Source organism: Alternaria postmessia, assembly GCF_024291825.1.
Source record: "Alternaria postmessia strain BMP 2775 chromosome Unknown scaffold_33, whole genome shotgun sequence".
In the NCBI taxonomy this organism is placed as follows: domain Eukaryota; kingdom Fungi; phylum Ascomycota; class Dothideomycetes; order Pleosporales; family Pleosporaceae; genus Alternaria; species Alternaria postmessia.
This window is the reverse complement of record NW_026260106.1, coordinates 69,012-91,442: the sequence shown is the minus strand read 5'-3', so window position 1 is coordinate 91,442 and position 22,431 is coordinate 69,012. Positions and strand designations below refer to the sequence as shown.

The following is a 22,431-nucleotide window of genomic DNA, read 5'->3' as shown; positions in this document are numbered from 1 at the left end:
ATCTGGCTATGAATATATCCACTGCGGTATTTTTCGTAACAGCCTTACGCGTTTGTCTCACGCAAAGAATGGCGATGCTCTTGGTGGGGTTCAAGGTACTGTTGATGATCTTTCCTATGGTGTTGAAGCCAGACTCGTGTGTAGATTGCCGAGAGGATCCCGGAGTCACGCAGATCCCAAGAAAGCCAAGATTATGCCTTAATTGCGATGCAACACTCAAATGTTCTTGTAATACGTAGGTGGATTTAGGGGGTGCATGTTGAGAGTTGGTGAATAGATGAAACTCGGTTGTGTATACAGAATGTACATGCGAATGTACATGCTGAGAGGCCTGGCACATCTTGGAGCATCGTCATAGCCGGCTCAGCATATGTGGGGTAGATGGCAGTGCATGCTTGGGGAGAGTAAGAATAGATGAAGAGAGGCCGACTGAATAACGAGAAGCAAGACACTGACTAGGGGGAGATGAGTGCATCCTCATGATGCTCGGTTTCGCAGGTGTAGAGTGACAGAGAGATGGTTGGTTGTCGACAATAGAGCATGTGCTTTACGCGTCGGGTAACGCGTGCCTGCCTTATCTCCGAGCTCCAGGCATCACTCGACCCCATCTTCCCCACCATCAGCCAACACCATCACGAACACCTACATGTCCACTCCAGAAGTGCAAGTACAGTATGACGAACAACAACGACAATAATCGACGCGATCACACCCGACCCGAAGACAACCCCTTCATCGCCTTCCGCCGCTTCGCCGATTCCCAGGTCTCGTCGCTCCTCAACACCGTCTTCACGCTTCCCGCCACCATCGCGAACTACAACAACGCGCATCACGCACGCGAGCAATGTCTTTTTGGCAAGGCCGACGAACGGCAGTGTGCCAAGCTTCGCGACATTGAAGCTGACATTGCCGAGCTGCGAAATGAAGGCCGAGAGTTGTTCAGGGTTGGCGATGTCCAGGCTGTGTTGCGCAATAGTGAAACCCTCATGAAGCTCGATCGCAAAGCTGATGACATAAGAAGAGAGATACTTGGCGATGCAACAAAGAGCGAGGAGCTGCAGATCACGCGACAGAATGATGCTGGCCTCGTTGAAAGGGTGGCCAACGAGAAGGGTCAGGAGTGGGGATGGTCGTGGGACTGGGGCTTTCCTCGACCTTTCGACAACGAAAACAGGGGCTCATGGGCAGCCTCTGAAGAAGATGGGGCCAGGGAGTGGATGCAATTAGAAACATTGCTGCGGATGCAGGCAGAAGCGAGAAGATTGGCCGAGGAGTTCAAGGACAAGGCTTGGGATGATCCTGTGACGGACGCCGCAAAGTTCGACAACTACAACGAATCTCGCCCAGAAGACGGAAAGCCCCACGTGTGGACATGGTCCAAATCCTGGCAATGGCCGCCGCCAGCAGATGCATCGCAGATCGATGACGCTGCCTATTCTCCGCGCGCACTCGAGCAGGACCGCGAGATGGACAAGGCCGGCGTGCCTTGGCAAGCGGCCTACGAAGATCTCCTACGAGCCGAACAGGCCGAATCTCCACACTGTATGAGGGGCAGCGAACGGAGAGCCTGGGGAAGGAGGAGGACACCACTGTTACAGGAGCGCAGTGAGACGCTCCAGGACAAATCAGAGACCAGTCATCCTAGCGGTGTGGATGACGATACATCGGACAGCTACTGGGTTCATGGCAAGATTCCCATCACGCAACGCCAGCTGGAAGAAACCATGGATCGCGATGAGGAGCCAAACTGCCCTCACCTTGCGACGAGCGACGAGCCGAGCTACGAATACAGCCACGATCATGAAGACCAGCACGATGATCCTCCCACGCCGAAGCAGGACCGGTTCCCCTACGCCGACACTGTCAGGCGTGACACATACAATACTGTTTTGGACGCAGCACATGAAAGAGATGAGGAAGCAGAGACTGAGATGGATGTGTACGAGCGTATGGACGCTGTGTCGCGAGGCCCAGCCTCAGCACCCGGGCCCACCTCGGTAGCATCTGCGATCGCTGAGCAGATGAACGAGGCGAAGCCTTCAATTCTCTCCACGCTTACGACGACCGAGCGAACTGTCGCGTCTGATGGCTCCATAACAACCAAAGTGGTACTAAAGAAGCGGTTCGCCGATGGACGAGAAGAAAGCTCGGAGACTGTACACACCCAGCGCGGCCAAGGAGATGATCAACCGCCGCGCGATCCTTGGAAGGCGTTCCAAGATACGCAATCGGTACAGGCCGAGTCAAAGAATGGAGAAAAGAAGAAGGGCAGCGGCTGGTTCTGGTCCAGCTAGCTTAGCCATGCCGATAATTTATCTCTGCAGGTACATCTGAAGCTAGAATGCATCTCAAGGTGATGGCGACACGATTTTTCTGGCTTGAGCACGCTGCTCACAAGCTTCGCTCGTTCTTTTTGTTGATCTGCAAGGCCATGTTTGCATGTTTGGAAATTTTTGGATATATAGCTGCGCATACCCCTCTCAATCAAATACAGCCTTCCTTTCTCGTAAAGACGACACCTTATTCATGTGTACTGACTCCAACCTGACAACAGGACGTTTGACAGATCTCGCTTGTCATGGCTCTCAATCTCGATCTCGATAGCTGGAGCAAGTTTACACGAATAGAGTTTCATAAAATCCATTATCAAAGTCAAGAAACAATTATCAAGGCGAGATGGCTATCGTCACTGGATCAGACACCATCCTACTATGTTGCGACACCGCAACGCTCTTACTCCTTTCCTTTACACTCATCGTATCGGGAATAATAGTGTTCGCCCTAGAGATTCCGTCATCCCATCCATCCCCGCCTTGCTCCGCCTTCTCTAGGCCCCATACACCATCCGCAATCGCCCTTGCTTTGTACTTGATGATCAAGCCTACGGTGACAGGTCCAAAGATCGTGTTGAGCACAATGGCCCATACGGCGGTGATGAAGGCTTCCTTCGACAAGTAGGGCATGTTATTGAGGCCGATCTGCACAACAAGGAGGCCGATTTCGCCGCGCGCTACCATTGCAGAACCAAGGAGCATGGCTGGCCAGAAGGTGGACGTGAAACATTCTCGGATTGACATACCAGGTGGTCTGCGCAGGATAGTAGCGAAAGGTATCACGAGGCCGACGACAACTTTGGAGATCAACATGAGCAGTGTGTAGACAAAGCCTTTCCAGAATGCCTCCGCAGTCCAGAGATCGAGGAACGGGATGGCGAACCCGATGGAGGCGAAGAAGAGAGGTTGCAAGAGGTATTTCACCACATCGAGGAAGTACTTCTCAAATGTGTGCATGAATGTAGGGCAGATTGCGGGTTCGCCTGCATCGTCGTATTCGGTGGCCTCGGCGATAGAGCGAGCTTCTGCCTCTTCTGCCTCTTCGCGGGAAGGTGGATGGAAAGGGCCAGTTGGGTGCTTGGATGGGAGGTATGTGAGCAATGCTCCAGCCATGAAGGACCCGTAAAGGACTGAGGTCCCGCCAAAGCCAGTAATGCTAACAAAAGCACACAGAACAAAGATCATGACGATGACGTTAACGACATGACGCTTGCGTGTTTTTGGAAGACGCGGCTCGACGAATTTTCGGTATAGAGGTGCTATCACCCATTTGTTGAGGACTGGGGTGAGTATGGCCAGAAGACCGGATACTAGTGTAGGGCGTCCGATGAGCCAGCCTAGATTGGGAGAATTCTCACCTCCTAGGGCTCCTAGTTGACCGATTACACTGATAGGTGTTAATGGTCTAGTAGCATTGTCAAGTATTGGGTATCTTGCCTGGCCATGACCAGTCCAGAGACATCATCGAATACAGCCGCACTGACTAGAACAGTGCCAACTCGGGTATCCGCAAAGCTGATCTCCTTGGAGCTTTTCCCCAGCACCACGAATGTTGTTCCAAGAGAAGTGACTGAGAGCGCAGCACCCACGATAAAAGTCTCGATTGCGCCGTAGCCGAAACCGACATACAACAAAGCATATGTAAGTCCGATCGGAGCAATGACTCCTATCGTCGCAGCGATAGCAGACAGTCCAAAGTTGGCTTTGAGCAGGTCCAGCCGCACAGCCAGGGCGCCCTCAAAGATAATGAGAACAAGACCAATATATCCGAGAGCAATGAAGGCCTCCTGCCACGCGATTGGTATGATCTCACCACCGATGGGAAGTCCGTAGATTAGACCGACTATGATCTGCCCTATGAGACCGGCGCGGAATACACGGTTGGAAAGCCATTCGCCGAAGGAAAGCCAAAAGAAAAACGACACGAGTACGAGAATTTGGATAACTAGTACTTGTCAGTATATGTTGTACCACTTAGAATCTTGAAAAGCTCACTGTTCGGCTCATGATACTGCAAAAAGCCTTCTGTGGTTGGCGGAGAAGTGTCGCCTGCCATGATTGTGATTTGTCTTAGTTGGGTAATGTTACGAAGACCGCTTGCCTATTGCAGGCTTTGCATGGCTTCCTTTGCATCTTTAAACGAGTCTGCAGTCGCCTTATCATGCCGCTCCAACACATGTTTCGCATCTCATAGTCTGAAGTCTTGGGGATACATGTGGCGGCCAGCCAAGCAACTGCGCGGATGCGGGCCCGTTATCTGGGTTGAGGGAACAGAAGCTCGCACATGCGAGCGAGTCAGTGACATCTCGACTCTCAGCCTTGAAGATGCCTGCTCGCTACGAGTTTCTTCTCTTATCCGTCGGAGTATGAGGCTATACCTGTGATGGGCGGCAACTTGGCGTTTCCGCTCCGCGCTTGGCTTGACCATGAAACCACATTTCCGCCTTGACTCTAAACAGCAATTGTCGGAGGCGAATACCAAGTGTTGGGAAGTGGGTCAAATTCGGTTGTGACGGATGTGTTCTGAGTCAGTCGTGGGGAAGATTGGGGATGTTCGACGTTAGAGATACTCATGTCTCCTGTCACTTTACCAGATCCCAGTGTCCCGCCTGGCCTCAACGAGCTTTTTTGTACGGGAAAGTCATATCCTGTCTAGTAAGACAACCTCTGGAACACCTGAGAGTGTTAGGCGCGCCAATCTTGTCGTTAGTTACATGATACGTTGAGCGCCCGGATGGTGCTCTTATTGTACAATTCACGTCTACAGGTTATCGGTAAGATTCAGGGTGGAAAGGGATGGTTGAGAAACAAACGATCCATGTTCAAGAGGGTAGCTATGGCGTCGCGTGATATGAGGTTGGAGGCAGGTGGGATGTGTCGCGTCCTACATCTGAACGACTTGGAGCCAGAGCTCTAGCCTTGGTCGATCTGAGAAAGCAGATGATGCAATGGTTCAGATTCGAGGATAATGGCAGAGCATGAGATGAGTGACGCTGATGACGTGTGCCTAAGTCAGCAGAGAGGGCTGAGAACTCTCCCAAGACGCGACGCGACATGGGGCCGGAAGGCTAGTCCGCAATCGGCAGAACGCGTCTTCTAGTTCTCGACCCCTCCAACCCCAGACCTTACGGGAGTCGTCTGCACCAGCCTATACGTATGCTCCCCTCCTCTGCGCCACCGTGGTCATCTATTTTTACGCCATGTCGCTCGTTGCAAGAGCGATCAGAAGCGCCGGCCGTCAGTCTCCGCCTTCTGCATCGCTGTGCCGCAATCTAATCCCGGACCCAAAGTAAAAGGCTCAACGTGTCAAAGTAGGCCGCTGAGATTACCACAATCCCGAGATACTCTCGAAATCAGCTCAGTGCTCTCTGCGAATACCCTGACGTGTTTTGAGATCTTCTTCACTCTCGTTACGCAAGCAAGCAAGCAAGCAAACATGCGCGCCTTCTTCCTCCGAAACCTGCGACGCAAAAAGACCGAGCCGACCACTATGATCGCACCGAACCAAGACAGCGAACCAATGCCGAGACCTGTACTGCCGAGAAGCTCACCTCTTGATCAAAAGCAGTGTGTGTTATTCGGAAAGTTGTCGGCTGAAATACGACTCTTGATCTACGAAAAGGTGCTCGCTGAGCCGCAGTGTTTGTTGCACTTCTTGCATGTTACCCCCACCAAAGGACGACCTGCCAAGCTAGGGCACTGGCGTTGTGAGGATGCAGCCAGTCCATATCTCACCTGGCAGCATGTCTGTTTTGGGGTTTGGAATGAGGGGAGCACGCGCTGGTACCGCCCCGCATCAACCACCAATGGTGACCTTATATCTATGCTCATCACATGTCGTTTAATGTAAGCTTCCATCGCAGGTCTCTCATCCCAGCTAATTAAAGGGGCAGGTACTGTGAAGCTGTGGAAATCTTGTACAAGGCGAATCAGTTCAGCTTTAGAGGTGCTACAGGAGTGATGAGCTTTCGTACGCTCATAGCCCCAGACAGTTGGCACATGCTGCGCTACGTAAACGTATCAACGACTATTTTGACACCGATGAGACGTTTCATGACACCCCGAGGCAGCTTTCCGAGAGAAAGTTATCTTGATTGGAAAGACGCTTGTTGCGCTCTAGCGAGTCTCGATCAACTGCGCTTGCTTCGGATCGAGATGACTACATGGGACCAGTCCCAGTATCATGATGTCAATGCTGGTACGCCAGAAGATGAGTCACTGATCTTCATCTTCGAGGCCTTGAAGCAAGTGCGTGCGCAAGTCTATGAGGTCCAACTCAACATCGCCCTACCTGCACAGGTCTTGGATGCACTTGGAGACGTTCCATTCGAGATATCGCCACTTCAGAAACTATATGACAGGAGAACTTTTCCTTTGTGAAACAAGGACTTCTGTCAACGCGCCACCGGCAAGATTTACATCATGATCAATTTCAAGCCACTCCTGTCCTCTTTACTATTCGGCCTTTGCTATCGATCTTGGCTTTGTTCTTGAGCAACCAAGAGCCTATAGAGCAGTCAGCTTTTACCCATGAGATAGGAGCCACATCACATACCGCTCGCAAAGAGAGCTATGGTGTCGGCGTTGTTGTCTGGTGCGGCTTCTCCCCCAAGGTCATCTCCTTCACGGGCGAGTCGCAATGCTGCCTTCCATCCATATGCAGGCGACGTAAAGAGTCCAAGAAGTCGGGTAGTAGACGAAACATCTGCGAGGCCCTCTGCCTCTACCATACCATCATTATATCTAATATAAGCACCACGCCCGTGTGTCATCTCATGTAAGAGGACCTTATCCAAAAGGTTGAAGGCATCTGCTTGCAACTGATTAGCCTCGGCGCGAAGTCGAGCCGTTCCACCACCTACCAATCTGTGTAAGACCGAACATATTCCACTCAGCCATATTGATCATCGCCCTACCAATATTCGTCCTCCTTTGAGCGTCGTCAGAAAGCTTGAACTTCTTCTGCTTGATCCAGTCAACGAACCACGTGCATAGCTGAATCTGGGTAGGTTGTCTGCTTTCCATCGGTACGCCATTCCTCCAGGTAATGTCCTCATCTTCTGTCTCCGGGTTGAAAGTCACAGCCAGAGCGACTTTGTCAAGATTAGTGCCTCCTCTACATTGTTGCTCCTTGAATTTCAACTTGATACCATTTGCTATGCGTAATCAGTCTTTGTTCGGGGAACAGTTACGTGCCACATACTAGTATCTCGCCAGAGGCCTTCCTCTCCTTCAACAGGCTTCCACCGATTGAAATGGCAAAAAACGACCTAAGGCAGAGATTAGCTCCTTCCTGAGAGGCTGGAAGCGTTTGTCTTCGACCATACCACGTCCTCTGGAAGTACACTGGCGTGGCCAGTTACTTCGTTCCGCATGTTGGTGTTTATACTCTCCAATACGCTGATGGTCTTTGCCATTTTGCCCTCTTCCACAAGTTTGGCGGGGTCCACGCCGTCTTTCGCGAACAGGAACCCTAGGAGTTCGAGCGCCTCGGCGTGTAAGGGAGGGGAAACCAAAATTTCATATGCATCGTAAGCTTTCTCGAAAGCGGACGTCATGGCATCCCGGATATCCTGCGCGATGCCTTTGTCTTCACAAGATTGGTCAATCTTATATCCGGAAACATAGACTGGTATAAAGGCTTTGAGCAATAATGATATCAAGAGTAGCGACCACATTTTGATAGTGGTTTCGCGGGTGCATAGTCACTTGTAATCAAGTCTTCGCGCAAGCCTTTTATATATGCGCAAAGCTCTTGTAAGCATCGTCACCGACGCAACAGCGCCGCTATTATTTCGCCCCAACGGGAAACTGTTCTCTTGCCAACCATCCAATATGCCGAGGAATATATCGGCATGGCTTCATGTGTTCATGCCTTGTAGTTCAGGTGAAAATCGAATAATCTGCTAACCATAGCCATTCTTCGCGAGGCTTAGTTCGCCAATTCCTCGGACAAGGGTAGCACAATCTCCTCTGCTACGCATGCAACATGGAACATTCGGCCCCGGCCCCAAGAGCTCCCAGCATCGCAGCGAAATGGGTAAGTTTCATCGCCCCAACCGCTTCCAATCTGCACTACGCCACGTACCGAAAGGATGAAATCATTTTGAATACCGTGCCACGTTTCATGTTCACATTGATGAGCCAGATTGCCTCCATCATCGCCGCAATGGTTTCCATCGACCACTAAATGCAACACCTTCCCGCCCCGTTTGCGTACAAAGAACTGTGCCTCTCCGGGCGTCACGCTGCAATCTGGGTGACAGAAAGACGATATGGTGTCTCAACGGAGGAGTTGTATTGCCGAGGTCTAAGGCCATGACCTATCCATAAATAAGCTCGAGATCCGCCCTGGATGATTCACTATCGACCTACTCTTAATCGACATGCTTTCTCCTAGCTTTATAGCATTAGCACTTTACCTTAAGACAGCTGCGGCTCGGGTTTTAAGAACACCGATTGAAGCATCTCCGCTTGCAACAAAGGCACCCTCGCGTCGAGACGAAAGCGCAGCAATTCCAACGTTCACATTCGGCCCTGAGAGTGTGTACTTCCCAGCCGCGGTACGAATCAACGTATCCGTTATACTCACAGCGCTAACATCCATCCGTGGGCTACGAACTCTGAGCCTTCAGGCACAGAGATACAGGTGTATCCTACCGGGGTTCATGATACGATACCACCTGATGGGATCACTATCGCCTTCGGCCCTGAGATACGCCAAAAAGTTGAGGATGTACGAGCGCAGAGTTGCAACGACGGACAATCGGAGGGTTGTCGCAAGGCACTCAATGATGTACTGCAGAAGACCGAGGTATCTACTCATGTCAAGCGTTTCATTCCACTTGCCGCTTGGGCTTTCGGGGTTGCCCTGGCAGTTATCATCACCGAGGCAGTTTACATATACAACCATGGACTAGGGAAGGAGATGAAATTCCGCCCAGAAGACCTCCGCCAGATCCACGCGATGGCAGGCGCTCAAGAGATTGCCATCGTGACCGCCTCAGACGCGACCGCTGTACCAACTACTTTGACATACCAACCACCTGCGACAAGTACAGCGACGTAAGTGAAATATGTTTAGTTAGAACTTGTTTGATGCTGATTTCTTTTGCAGTAGCGTTATCAGCATCGAAACACTTACTGCAGCGAGTGACGGTCACGAACCAGGAGACATTGTCTATCATATTCCTGAAAGAATGGCTGAGCGCATCCAGGACTTCTTGGGCATGACAGGTCTCCAGGAAACACAGCAGATCTGTCAAGGACAAAACTTGAAGCGCGCTGACCCCACTGAGGAGTGTGTACGGAACATCTTACGCCATGCCGCGGATCTTGCTGACACAGGTCCGGAAAACCTTATGGCCTTGGCGCAGGCAAACAATCCGGTTGAACCCGTCGCAGGTCAATTCATCGGTTTCCCAATCCCCAGTTTCTCCATAGGCGAATCTGTGGCTTTCATTCAACTCTATCGTCAAGTTTTCAGTGCTACTGCACCAGTCCCTCAGGCGGATCAAAACTGGGATCCATCTGTTCTTACCAAGAGTGCACTCGGTCTTACCATAGCTGCACATGCAGCCATGTTTGCTGGTCAAACATTAGCTGAACTAATCGTTAGTAAGAACGATATAATCAACGACCTCAAAGAGGAGGACTTAGCATGTGCCAAGGATCTCATTTGCACACTGAATAATTGTCAAGGGCAGAAAGAGTTGACTCACCCAATAACAGGGGTAGTGAGCGCAAAAGTACCTCTGACGCCGACATGCCTCACAGTAAGTCAATGATACGTTCCATAAATACAGAACTCAAGGTCTGACATGATCGTATCTAGCCCAAGAACCTCGGATGTAGATGCGGAATCGTTAACTATCCGTACGTCTACGATGTGCCACAAGGATATATGGATGCGCAGTATGAATGGCTGGAAGAACTTATGAAGTTAGCCGATACTCCAATACCAGAGCCAGACTGCAAAGACGACGTCCAACGGTTCAAAAACCCTAAGGCGGCTTTGGAAGGGTACGAGAGCCCCCAATCTATCCATTGTCCCCTTTTACTAAGCTAGTCTTCGTACAGATGGATCGAGAAGGCGTGTGCGGAGCACAGCAACCAGCTCAGTGAGGGATGGGTGTATAATTACTACGACACTCCTGGATTCGTTGGTTCGATCAGATGGGGAAGGTATCCAGGTGGACTTCCTGACTGCTCATTCGATTGCAAGACCGTGTTCACGACATTTCTGGATTCTGAATGTAGGTCTGACATGTCAAATCTACAGAGTCTCGCTTACGTGGTTTATAGGTGTGAAGGACGAAGGGTTCTCAAGCACTGGTGAGATCAAAACTGAATGTGGAACTGCATTATTATATGCGAGGTGGTCGGCATGAACGGATAATCCAAAGTGTTGCATTAGTGCAACATGGGTGACCGTTGCGGACATGTTGATTGAGTCTTATAAGTGGCGATTTAATGAATATACCAAAGTCAAGTTATCACAACAGTTCTGCACAAATCCTTTGGCACTAAGCAAATCCTGGATTAAGCTTGTACTTCTCTATGACTAGATGTGGTCCATGTGGCCCGTACATGCATGGGTCTGCATCAGCCCAGAGAAGCCGCATCGTGTCGCCGAGGACAAACAAATGTCTCATGCTAAATTGACTGGATCGAAGGACATCGAGAAACGTTTCTTGCTGGTCCTATTTTACTATACAAGTACCAGCAATGATAAAAGGCCACAGAATAGTTGCGATGCATAGTGAACCCAGTAGCTGTGAACAGTAGCTAAATAGCGTACCGACATAGTCCTGTATCGCGAGTATCACAGCAGTGTCCGCGACCGTCGTACCTGCTATAGCAGTCGCGAGGTCGATGTATAGTCCTTCCCGGAATGCCTCACCGGCCAGACGTGTGTGCTCTAGCATCTCCATATCCGACTCCAATTCAACTCGAGAGGATTGCATTTGCCAAGATTTGATTCGGCCGAGCAATTTATCGTATATCTTCCTGATCTTAGGAGACGGACATGTCATGCCGGAAAGCTCTGGGTCTAGCCGTTGCGATGCAAGTAGGCTCACTTCGGTAACAAGGCTGTATATTCCATCACAGCCGAACAAAAACGATGCAGAAGTGGAAGGTAATTCTGCAGCTGCTGTTGAGATGATGATATCTTCCCCTGGCAGTTAGCGGTCTTTTATAGCGCCATAAGGCGTGACATTGTTGGTGAGCGAAAGGAAATTATAAAGCCCAACAGTATGACCTAGAGCTTCTTCGATGAACGGACTTTACTAGCTAGAACAGAGTTAGCTTATGAGTGGGAGGGATATCTTGAGGGTGCTATAACTTCAGGGCAGCGCGCGGCCAAGGAAGTTATCGATGCTCTCCAAGAGTAAGAGGGATGAGTAAGAGGGAATTGAGACGACTATGACGGTACTCAAATGGAAATGTCAAATTGACGAGCTTGGATGATTGGAGAGTAATGAAGAGGTCCTAATGGTATTGCCTAGGGGGTTCGTTAATGACGTCACATTACCTAGGTAGGCTAGAGACGCGCCTATTACGCGTTGGTATGTATCAAGCATCCAAGTCCTCCAAATCTAATTCTTTCACCCAGCCACCTTCTAATATATCCTCACCCCCCTTTCCATTGCGCATTCTTGGTAAACGCGCAATTACGACGCGTTCATCGTCATTGGCTGCTATGGACACTGTTTTATCCAATAGCGCGATTAGTCCTAGTAAATATCGAGCATATGCGCAGGCTATCAGTTTGCTCGAGCCTCATGAAATGCCGAAACCCACTGTGGCTGAAAGCTTTAGAACCACCCGACGGGAAACATGATTAACCTGCTACCAGTACATCCTCGCTGGCTGATCATTCCACTTTCTTTGCATGCATTGGGTCAGTTCGCCATCTCCAAGTTTGCATCGAGGATACAATACCTAGGTAACAACTGCACGCAGCTTGATACCAACATATCATATGGACCTTACTTTAGCTATCCAACTTGAGTGGACGAGGGGTATGGACGCTAGACCGCTTACGGGCAGCTTAGCGCCGAAACGACGTTGCATATTGGATACAGCACAAACTGTTGCCTGTCTTGTCTTTACGTTTGCTATCACACGTCGCGTACCGGAGAAAAGCACGCCCATCCAGTATGCGTTTTCGAAACCACACCCCTCTGATCACTCCTAAGGGACCGTGGTTGACCTCCTTAAATTGGGATCTATGCGCAACGGCTTCAGGCGAGATATGTACACTATTTCAACACTACGTCCGCCAGGGACGAGAACGAGCAAAACCCTCACTCCACAGCTTCACAATATTTCTGCGCTTGCCTATAGAGCTTCAGAATTATATATTGTCCTTTTGTGGCCGCAAAGCACTCTGGCAGGTCATGCGATCATCCCCTTCAACACGCAAAGAGGCTGCGAAGCTCTTCTGGTCTAATCCCGCGGTACGTTTTGTCATCGATGGCCCTTGGCTCCTTTCGGGCGGATATCCCGGCATCACATATGCAGATCTCGAGGCTTGCAAGTGTATGCGGTACTTGTATGTTGAATTCTCTCATACATCGTCGAATCTCGGCAGTGAATGGCTTGACGGCGAGCAGCAGCACATCAACTTCCGAGACGACATTGAAGGACTAGCGAGCAGCTATGAAGACCATCAAATCACTGAGTTCTGGAAGACACTTCGTCGACGTTTTCCCTGCGCTAAAGATGTTGTGCTGGGCGCTGAGGGTATCGATGAATCTGATGCAATAGTGTTTGAAGAGCTGATACAGATGGTCGGAAGATGTCCAGATGGTATTTCTGCACGCCTATCGCGCTTCTGTCCTGATACGCCGCTTACATTTCGGCCCGTATCGAGGCAGCTATTCCAGCAAACCCACGCAGATAGTAGTCGATTTCCACTAGAGCTGACCAAGGCATCATGGTCACCACAACTGGTTTTGCCTCCAATACAAAAGCGTTCTGGGCCAGTAGGTGCATATGAGCGTTGGCTTCATGATGGAGACCTCTACAACTACATACAGAACGCTCGTAAGCTTCTCCTGATACAGGCTATCGAAGCATATTATCTACACACTCTCCAGGCTGCATGCATCTGTCCCTTTTCCAATTGTGGCCGAAAATTCGAGGAACCAGGCCAATGGGCATTACACTACGTTTCCAGCGACGATAGCATGCATGTTCTTGGTATGCCCTCCCCTCCATGCGAGACGCTCTACGCTGCATTCGCAGACCATGAGATACGTCTGAAATTCATACTGGACCGACATGACGAATTTTTGGACACGTTGCGAAAAGCATGGGGCGAAGAAGGAAGCGACCAGCGCCATATTGCCACACAAGAATTCTTAGAGCAGCTACGGGATGACCCGTTGTGTGCACGTCAGAAAGAACCAGAGGAAAGTCAAATTTGGTTTGAATATCAGCTCGCCATGAACGATGGGTGGCACAATTATCCAGACATGACCACAAGGCAGAGATGGGGGGTGGATAGAATATAGCCAGCATATTGAGAGTCTCGCGATATCAAAGACTAGTACCGTCACAGAGCGATACACACTTGCGTCGATCAGCCCATGCTCTCGATTATAGTAACGAGATAGTTTTACAACAAGGTCCTCGATCTGCATAGAGAGTTGCGCGATCAGATCCACCAGTGCGCACGACAAGGAACATACATCTGCTATTAGGACATTGTTTACACTTTCAGTGCCGTCAACGCACCATGTGTAGACTATGATGACATTACCGAGAAAGGTAGCATACTTCCGCTTTGGTACGTACCAAGTATCTTCGTATCTTGTTAGAGAGCTCGTCGCGCGATATCCCCTAAAAGAAGATGTGCGGCTTCGAGGTTCTCAATAGCATTCTTCAACCATCTCCTGCCATCGACTGTCCTCCCAAAGCGTGAACGAAGAACTTCGTCCACGAGTGCATGGTCTGATGCTAGCACCCAACCGTAGTGCGTATCGATCTGCTGAATCTGCCTTTGCATATTTGCGGCTATCTTCGATATGCGTGCACCTGCAATCTGTTCTTCTATTGTACCTGGAGTGGCTTGCATGAATTGGCTATAGAGTAGGTTGAGTTCCTCAAGACAGCTTAAAATCTTGCCTTTTATCTCGCTGATTGTGTCAACAAGGTCCTCAAATTCTGAACCGGACTCCCCGCATGGCTCACGACTTGGGGTTTTGTGTCGCACTGTTGTTTCCAGATGTTGTCGCATATGATATCTCACTTATTAGGCCGAGTATACCAGGCGTGGAAGGAGGCTATGAAGATATGCTTAATCTTTTGCGTTCATTGTGTGATGTCGAAAACTGTCACATTGCCTATTTCACTTTGCCCCATCGTTACGTATCTTGCTTCCTTCACTTGCTGCAAAGATGATGGTAAGTGATATGGTAATTAGTATTAGATACAAACACTATTGTATATTCCCTGCTGAATCTTGGAAGCTGAAAGAATTACTTTACTTGCCAGCGCAGTCAGATACTCGTCGATCTTCTCAGTGTTCCTAGCAAGTAGTCTAACCGCTTCGTTCTTGTTCTCTCCAATTTTGTCCAGTTTCTTTGTCCTCTGATCTTCTCAGTGGACTGCTGTGAAGCAGATACGGATTACCAGCGCTGTTTCCATAGCGGGACGTGACTATGTCGTGTTGCTCAGTGCGCTGATAGCCACACAGGAGCTGTGACCTCAGACTCTACAGTGTGACAGGCCTAGCATCGAGTCAGACCGTACGGCGGCTTTGGTACATAATCTGCAACACATGACAAGAACAAAGACGTACCTTCTTTACCGATACCTTAGCCTCTCAACCCTTATCAAGCACGAGCGCGGTGTGAAGTTTCTTTTGTGCCGCCGAACCACATTCCTCTAGAGCGATGCGTATCTCTACAAAGCAACGCGTGCGCCTACCTGAAACAACAAACAACCATCATTTCTGCCGTCATGTCTACTCCGTACTCAACACCTCGATTAACACTCTTTTCGACCACCTTTTGGGAAGTTCTTCCCTCACATTACGACAAGATCATAACACGCTGGTCTAAGATTGCACACCTGCATCACGAAGCAAAGTCCGACATATTGGCCACGGACCGTGCTGGTGCCGTGGCATCCCTCAAAGCGGAGTTAGAGATGCTGGATCGGGATGTGGAGGAGTACCGAAAGCTCGTGAACGGTGTTGATATTACTGATATTGCAGGCGTATACGTCGTGGGTGGCAGGCCACGGCATCGCGCTTTGGAGATTGCGAAGGAGGACAAGAAGGATCTGGAAGAAAGCTTGAGCTTGGTGGAGGAGCATGTGAAGGAGATTAAGGCCGACATTGCGTACGGGTTTGAAGACATGGAGCAGCCTTGATTTTTTTTCCCACTAGACATCTCCAGCGCTTTTACATCACTTTTGTGTTTTCGGATAATCTTCAAACCAAGCTCTGTTTCTGCAGTCTCGAAACCCCCTGGGCAGTGTGAAGCCGGCCGTACGTGATTTGAGTTGAGCTATCGAGTCAACGATGAAGATAAACAACGTGACTCACATTGATCGCCATGACTTAGTGTGACGGCCCTGCACTGTACAACTAGTAAAGTGACCATCTACTGGAGACATCGAGAGTATTCTCTCCCTTCAAGATGTGCTGTATATAAGAAGGATCGTAGGAACAGATCTGCGCGATATCATCATAACCACACGAACCAGCACAATGAGCACAACGAGCACCGCGCATGTCCTTCAGTGTCGCCATACCGATGATCTTACTCCACTCTTAACAGAACTTGAGGATCGAGCCGACTGCGTTTTAACAAGGCTATACCTGCTCTGGCAGCTAGACGAGGAGTTTGCAGAAATCGAGAAAAGCCTGGAGCAGCAAGATTACATCAATCTCATCCGTTCTATAACCGGGAAGATGGAGGCAGACCTGGAAGTCATTCGACAAAAGAACGAGTTACTAAACAATGGCCAATTATCCGACTGGATCGATAATGGTACAGATGAGGCAGAGAAGTCAAGGAAACAAGAGCATGTTATGAGACTGATGAAGAAGATGGACGGGTTGCAGAAACAGATGGCGGAAGCGAAGAGAGGATATCTCGGCTAGAGGGCAGTGGCGGGAGCCCAAATGTTAGGATGCTGTGAACGCCGAAGGAGACTGGAGCCTGTTGAGAATGCGGCCTCTAGGTCCAATGAGCTTTTGGTATTCGTTGACAATATTCACGTCGTATTTCAGCGTATTCTAATCGAAAGAGCATGCCCACTCGACAGCCTCAGGCAGATGCGCCGTGTTCGGGATGTTGCTGCTTTCTCGGAACTCAACTATTTTCCTCTCCCCTTGCTCTTCTTTGACCACGGCGAATGCTGCATTGGTGAAGTACAGATCGCGCTGGACACGAGTCTGGAACCCCCCCGCCCAGCCGATCATGTAGACGAAGCCGCCCTTATCGCCATTTATGTTGGGTATGCCAAGGCTGTGGATGAAACCGTGCTTGAAGGGTGCGAATGCCACGCCGAGAGTTGCGTTGAAAGTCGTGTAGAGTCTGAGGGAGCCATCGAAGTCGTAATGCGTGTCGTTGAATGTAAATCTGATGTCTTTTGAGAACGATGTAGCATGACCTTTAGGCCAATCCGTGTTCGCAGGATACGGGTAGAAGCCTGTTTTTCTCGGAGTCAGCATGGTCGAGAAAATGATCTGGCGTTGTGTATATATACCGTTGACCGCGCATTCTAGCCAACTACTAAGCTGGACGCTTGCATTTGCCGCTGGCGAATCGACCAATGAGCAAGGATCGACGGGTGCCTCAGTCAGGATATTAGGTGTGTTTGAATCGAGCATATCCTGTGGTGATACATCGAACGATGTACTGGACGCAATAAGGCCGCACAGGGTGACTTTGAGCATGTTAGTCAAGATCAAAGGTACGGCTGCACATCGCCCTTACCAGCAAACGAAAGGTAGCGCATGGCGATTGTTCAAAGACACAAGACACGGTGAGGAAAGGATACTTTGCAAAGGTCAGCACTCCTGCGCTTCTGTCTTATAGTTAGACGGGCTATGTCGCTGCCTGCAGCTGAGGCTGACGAGGCTGACGCGCTGGTATCTTGATCAGTGTAACATTAGCACAAGACAGGCAGGTGGCCAGGATGATGGCCAGCTTGGGGCTAAACGCTCGTTCGCCTGCTTGTGATACAGGTACCAATTATAGCATGAGAGTCGAGCATCGTGGGCTTCGGGAACGCAGGTCGGAGTTGTCGATTAGTGTTAGCTACGTAATTACCGGAAGCTGCCTTCCGGGCCGATGCGCACCGCGTCAGTCTCGCGCTGCCGTCGCGATCCAAATCTCATTCTACGCACCGCGCCCAAAGAAAGAACTCTTTCCAAATAGTCCACCCATTCCTCGTGGCCTCTTGCCCACATCTGCCATAGTCCTCTTATTGACCACCGCGAAGCTGCTTGTCCTCATGACCTTTCCGTTCGGATCTGAGTTGAATGCGCCACTTGGGGGCGCAGCGCCTATTGGCGTCGGTGGCACGTTCGACATCTCAACAGCCTCTCTTTCTGCCCCAGACATCTCGGCTATCTGAGGATGCTGCGACATCTGTGCGGGCAGCCACTCCACCCTGATCGACTCATCACGACTAAGTTTCTGGTCATTGAACCACAGCTCAAAACGGATGTCTGCGGGTCCGATCAAGACGCGCACCGAGTACTCGATACGCAGGTAGTGCTTCTGTAATGACCAGAAGTGCTTGTTCCTTTCTTGGAACTTCCTTTCGTCTGCAGCAGAGAGATCTGAACTGATCTCGCATAGAATGCGCGTGTCTACAAGAGCTGTTAGCAATCTGCACGACCGGAGTGGATACAACTCTGCATGCATACATTGGTTCATTTGATCTGGTAGCATCGCCGCCTCCAGATCACTCTCGACGACAGTTGTTGGAAATGCCCTTCTTGGGTCGCCTGGATCAACCTTCTTGATGAAGTTGTGCTCGATCGGTTTGTCGACACTTACCGGCGCGCCCTTCTTGACGAACCATGCTATCGACTGCGTAATGTACAGCTTGTTGTTCAATGGATCCCGGACAAGTGCCTTCCCTTGATGCTCAGGATTCTTCTTGTCGTATGCAATCTTGCATACCGTGCCGTATGAAGCGCGGCAGCAACGCCATCCAAGAACCGATCGTGATGTCAGAATCTTTCGCATACGATCGCTGACCAGACCTTTACACACAGCAAGCTGAGGGTCAGGCGCTATGCTTACGGATATTGACTCGGCGTTTGGGAATGAGGTGCGTGCATAGTATTTTCGGAGTTGCGACTGCACATACGCGCTATTGCCCAAACCGCCACTGAGGACAAGATGTGCTACATGCTCTCTTGGAAACTTTTGGAATAGCGATTGCAGCTGCGTATCGATCAGCTTGAATAACTTCGCGATCTGCTTATCGAACAATCGCTGGAGATCCCCCCGTTCAAACGTCATCTCTCCGCTGCGGATCCGAACCTCCGGATCAGAGTTGTTGTAGGTGTGAGGAACGCGTGGAATACCTATGCTGAACAGTGGGGTATCGTCTGGAGCACCGTATTCGCACTTGACTGCTTGAAAGTCCCGACTCTTCATCATCTCCCATCCGGCATCTGCAGGGTCGACAGGCAGAGGATTTGTGCTGTGTGCGAGCGTCAAGCGATGCATTACCAGCCTCTCAAACTCATAATCGATGGCAGCAGAACCGATGGTCTCTCCGAACACCACATCCATCTGCTGAAGGTCAATAGCTTGATTGACTGTGCCAGTGACCTTCAGCACACTGAGATCCGTGGTCCCACCTCCAGCGTCGCAGACTAGCAAGACGTCGTTCTCACGGAAGATGCCTGGTGCTTCAGTGGATACATGCACAGCGGCGGCCTCGGCCTCCGTCAAGCCTATGTTCACATCGTGATTTGGATGCGTACCGTAGCCCGCCTCTTTCACAAGTCGCTTGAAATTCTCGACAGTCGGTATTGGAGCCCAAGTTGTGGGCACGCTGAAAATGAACTCGATTCTGGCCTCTTCCCAGCTAACGCCAGAAAGCTCACCACCCAATTTGAAAGAAAGGTACTCGTACATCTTCCGCAAGTAGTCGCTGTACCATTTCTCGACTTCCTCCAAGCTTTCAGGCGCGCCTTCTGGATCCTCCAGTTGCTTACGACGCAGCTTCTCTGGATCAAGGCAGGTCTTGAACCACTCTTTGTATTCCTTGTCGTCTGCAGCGGTCTCTGCAGCGGTTTCGGAAAGGAAGCCCCATGATGACGGGTCTTTGAAGCCAGTTGGGTAGACTACTACTGTCGGAACTTTGTTCTCGTTTGCTTGGAATCGGCCAGGCCACTTCTGCACCCATCGAACAGTCTCGCTGCCGATGGAGAGGTTTACATATGCCACGCCGGTACCTGGATACACGTCTGCGTCAGTCTTCAACCCGCGTAGCAAACACCACGTGATCTAACAGTATACGCTTAGCCAAATTGAGGTTTGGCCCCCACGCACGCCCTCCGCTTCAGCTGAACCCAGCTTCGCCAACACTTACATGTCATCCCCAGATCTACTCCTACAATCATGTGCGGTCGCTCACTTCGCTCCATCTTGTCTCGTTGTCGGTGACACTGTCTCCGTTGCTGCCTTCTCGCCTGATCATGTATCTATAGGATGCGAGAGCCATGCAGGTGCCTTCGGGTAGCCCCTGTGTCTCAGCCTTGCGGCACAGCGTCTTTGGACCGATCACAGCTGGGCGCCATTTCAGCCCCCGCATGTTCTGGTGTTAAGATTATGCGGTTCCAAAGTGCGCCTTGTGACTAATCGTCTGTGATAGGTAAGGATTATCATTGATACCCTGTCGGTCTGGTTAAGCTACCGCCCCAAAGACAGAGATTCACAGCCTCTTGTACGACCCCGTATCCATAATTTTGCACAAAGAGGGTGGCCTGACAGCTCTTTCTGGCTTTCTGGCTGCATAGAATACCGGTCAGCTCAGTACACAAAGTTTGTCTCCTAAACCCCACTATGGCCTATCTCTATTATGGGCTTCTAAGCCGACCAGGTTCCGCACAACCTAGCTCTCATATGTTACCTCATTTCCCTCCGTACAGCGCTCCTTACATAGTCCTGTTTCGACAATAGCGAAGCCCTGGATAACTTGATACATTGACACTTCTCTGTGGTATAAACATTACAGTCGATTTCCAGAGATGACGGCTCCAGTCCCATCATCGAGCCTACCATTCATCGCGGGTCCCGACGCAACACCTACGACCATCAGATACGGAGACAAGAGCGTCGTCGGAACAGGAACAGTTTTACCATTCGGTGGAGGGCTATCTTTACCTCCTGGCCAGGTGTTGTCATTCGGAGCTTCAACGACATGGAGTGGTTATATATTGTCACTCCAAGGAGCAGAATCACCACAAACAGCGCAACTCATCTTAGGCCCAGCAAACACAAAAGATAATGGGGATTCCAAACCGCCAGCAACAACAAACGAAGCTTCGAAGACTGCCGCAAACCCGGACTCCACACCCGCTCCATCTCAGAGTCCTGGTAGTGTCTCGAATACCGTATCGACTGTCCAGCCGACTGTCACATCACAGCCTAGCGCAAAGAATAATTCAGGCGGACTTGGTGCAGGAGTTGTCGCCGGAGTAGCTGTAGGGTGCCTTGCCGCCGGCGCTCTCATCGCGGGTCTAGTTCTCTGGTTCTGTTGGCGCAGAAAGAGGGCGTCAAAAGCTCAATATTCGCAAGCGGATACGTACGCATCAGCTTCGCATGAGAAAGGTTTTTCGACAAATACGATACCATTGACCGGGCAACGACATGCAGCAACTCCTCTTGGAGGTGGACTTCCCCAGCCGCTAGAGGATAAAGCTATCTCTGGTGATGTTTCAAAGATCAGCAACGCTATTAAGAATCATGTCCAAAGTTATTATCATACCAGCCAGGTCAATCCTGGTCTCATCGATTATGATGACCTTCAGGCACTTGGATCCAATCTACCTATCTCGGTGGGAACGCTCACTACATTGCTGGGAAATACTGCCACTAGGGAGATCGCTTTGAGATTCATTATCGCTTGGGTGGTTGTTTCAAAGATTCAGCCTTCCAAAGACCCTTCAAAGACCCTTCTGCCGTCTGAAGTCGCCGATTGTTACCAAGCAATCTCGACCGGAGATCGCAGCTTTCAAGGTATGTAATACAGCATCTTTCATCTGCAACCACTAAATGTGTTGTAGGCCAAGCGTCGTTGACGGCACGCTGGCGGGTAATGACTGCGGAGTTGATGCAGTCCAGCTACGTTCGCAACCCCTTCAGTCCTTCCGACAGTCGACATGCAAGTATACAAGCGACTCTTGCGACATTGGATAATGTACTGCAGCCATACGCCGACACTCGTATGAACAACGGAGAGCGCAAGCGGAATCTCGAAGAACTTCTCAAACGGGCTGCACTTTTTGCCTTCACGCTGTTCTCTCAGCCCAGCGCATGGGAATTTGAGTGGCAGGAGGAACAAGGTGTTACTTCAGGGGATTTATGCATTTTCCCCGCTCTTGTGCAAGTGGCAGACGAGACCGGCCAACCAGTGAACCCGCCACGACCGTTCAGCGAGGCTGTAATCAGACGGTTGGATGCTTGAGATGTTGGTCCACGTAAGGAGAGCCTCGTGGACGATATGTTCTATAAGTAGAACCTGTCCAAGCCTTCCAGCGATGCGAAATTTCGTCTTTTCACCGTACCAGGACTCATTGGAACCTCAGTGCTATTGACCATCATAATTACAAAAAGCTGATTACTGCTGTGCTTACGTCTTCAATTCACTTACCAAGCAGCAAAGGCCACTGCACTATGGCTTTTCTGAACAGCTCAAACGACTTTCACCATACTTAGGATTGAAAATCTTACGTGCAATAGCTGACCGAAGGGGTGATCTCGCACTAGATTCCCGCAACTGCGCTTCTCAAGTCTCCGCATGGGGGCCACTTTTGATTATACCTTGGCCCCCAATGAGGCGGAGTCCAGACATTCGAAACAAGCAATACAGACCCTTGCGGCGT

General features: G+C 50.3%; 9 protein-coding genes across 9 annotated transcripts; 5 read left to right on the top strand and 4 right to left on the bottom strand.

The window, feature by feature from the left end:
* Positions 1 to 674: 674 nt before the first annotated feature.
* On the top strand, positions 675 to 2,294 carry J4E82_005940 (uncharacterized protein; the record flags this gene model as incomplete). Its single annotated transcript, XM_051732200.1, has 1 exon — positions 675 to 2,294. The coding sequence occupies one exon, from the start codon at positions 675 to 677 to the stop codon at positions 2,292 to 2,294; it is 1,620 nt and encodes a 539-aa protein (XP_051587991.1).
* Positions 2,295 to 2,666: 372 nt separating this feature from the next.
* J4E82_005939 (uncharacterized protein) lies at positions 2,667 to 4,389 on the bottom strand (the record flags this gene model as incomplete). Its single annotated transcript, XM_051732199.1, has 3 exons — positions 2,667 to 3,720; positions 3,771 to 4,278; positions 4,329 to 4,389. The coding sequence occupies 3 exons, from the start codon at positions 4,387 to 4,389 to the stop codon at positions 2,667 to 2,669; spliced, it is 1,623 nt and encodes a 540-aa protein (XP_051587990.1).
* Positions 4,390 to 6,765: 2,376 nt separating this feature from the next.
* J4E82_005938 (uncharacterized protein) lies at positions 6,766 to 8,011 on the bottom strand (the record flags this gene model as incomplete). The annotated part of the gene is made up of 5 exons (XM_051732198.1): positions 6,766 to 6,839; positions 6,889 to 7,143; positions 7,196 to 7,489; positions 7,537 to 7,603; positions 7,697 to 8,011. The coding sequence occupies 5 exons, from the start codon at positions 8,009 to 8,011 to the stop codon at positions 6,766 to 6,768; spliced, it is 1,005 nt and encodes a 334-aa protein (XP_051587989.1).
* Positions 8,012 to 8,719: 708 nt separating this feature from the next.
* On the top strand, positions 8,720 to 10,723 carry J4E82_005937 (uncharacterized protein; the record flags this gene model as incomplete). The annotated part of the gene is made up of 6 exons (XM_051732197.1): positions 8,720 to 8,896; positions 8,962 to 9,398; positions 9,451 to 10,108; positions 10,168 to 10,355; positions 10,413 to 10,588; positions 10,638 to 10,723. The coding sequence occupies 6 exons, from the start codon at positions 8,720 to 8,722 to the stop codon at positions 10,721 to 10,723; spliced, it is 1,722 nt and encodes a 573-aa protein (XP_051587988.1).
* Positions 10,724 to 15,305: 4,582 nt separating this feature from the next.
* J4E82_005936 (uncharacterized protein) lies at positions 15,306 to 15,719 on the top strand (the record flags this gene model as incomplete). The annotated part of the gene is made up of 1 exon (XM_051732196.1): positions 15,306 to 15,719. The coding sequence occupies one exon, from the start codon at positions 15,306 to 15,308 to the stop codon at positions 15,717 to 15,719; it is 414 nt and encodes a 137-aa protein (XP_051587987.1).
* A 340-nt stretch (positions 15,720 to 16,059) lies between these two features.
* On the top strand, positions 16,060 to 16,455 carry J4E82_005935 (uncharacterized protein; the record flags this gene model as incomplete). Its single annotated transcript, XM_051732195.1, has 1 exon — positions 16,060 to 16,455. The coding sequence occupies one exon, from the start codon at positions 16,060 to 16,062 to the stop codon at positions 16,453 to 16,455; it is 396 nt and encodes a 131-aa protein (XP_051587986.1).
* A 135-nt stretch (positions 16,456 to 16,590) lies between these two features.
* Positions 16,591 to 17,315, bottom strand: J4E82_005934 (uncharacterized protein; the record flags this gene model as incomplete). The annotated part of the gene is made up of 3 exons (XM_051732194.1): positions 16,591 to 17,006; positions 17,064 to 17,243; positions 17,294 to 17,315. 3 exons carry the CDS (start codon positions 17,313 to 17,315, stop codon positions 16,591 to 16,593), a joined length of 618 nt encoding a protein of 205 aa, XP_051587985.1.
* A 383-nt stretch (positions 17,316 to 17,698) lies between these two features.
* J4E82_005933 (uncharacterized protein) lies at positions 17,699 to 19,923 on the bottom strand (the record flags this gene model as incomplete). The annotated part of the gene is made up of 3 exons (XM_051732193.1): positions 17,699 to 18,174; positions 18,232 to 19,779; positions 19,917 to 19,923. The coding sequence occupies 3 exons, from the start codon at positions 19,921 to 19,923 to the stop codon at positions 17,699 to 17,701; spliced, it is 2,031 nt and encodes a 676-aa protein (XP_051587984.1).
* A 1,785-nt stretch (positions 19,924 to 21,708) lies between these two features.
* On the top strand, positions 21,709 to 22,013 carry J4E82_005932 (uncharacterized protein; the record flags this gene model as incomplete). Its single annotated transcript, XM_051732192.1, has 2 exons — positions 21,709 to 21,714; positions 21,756 to 22,013. The coding sequence occupies 2 exons, from the start codon at positions 21,709 to 21,711 to the stop codon at positions 22,011 to 22,013; spliced, it is 264 nt and encodes an 87-aa protein (XP_051587983.1).
* Between the last annotated feature and the right edge of the window lie 418 nt (positions 22,014 to 22,431).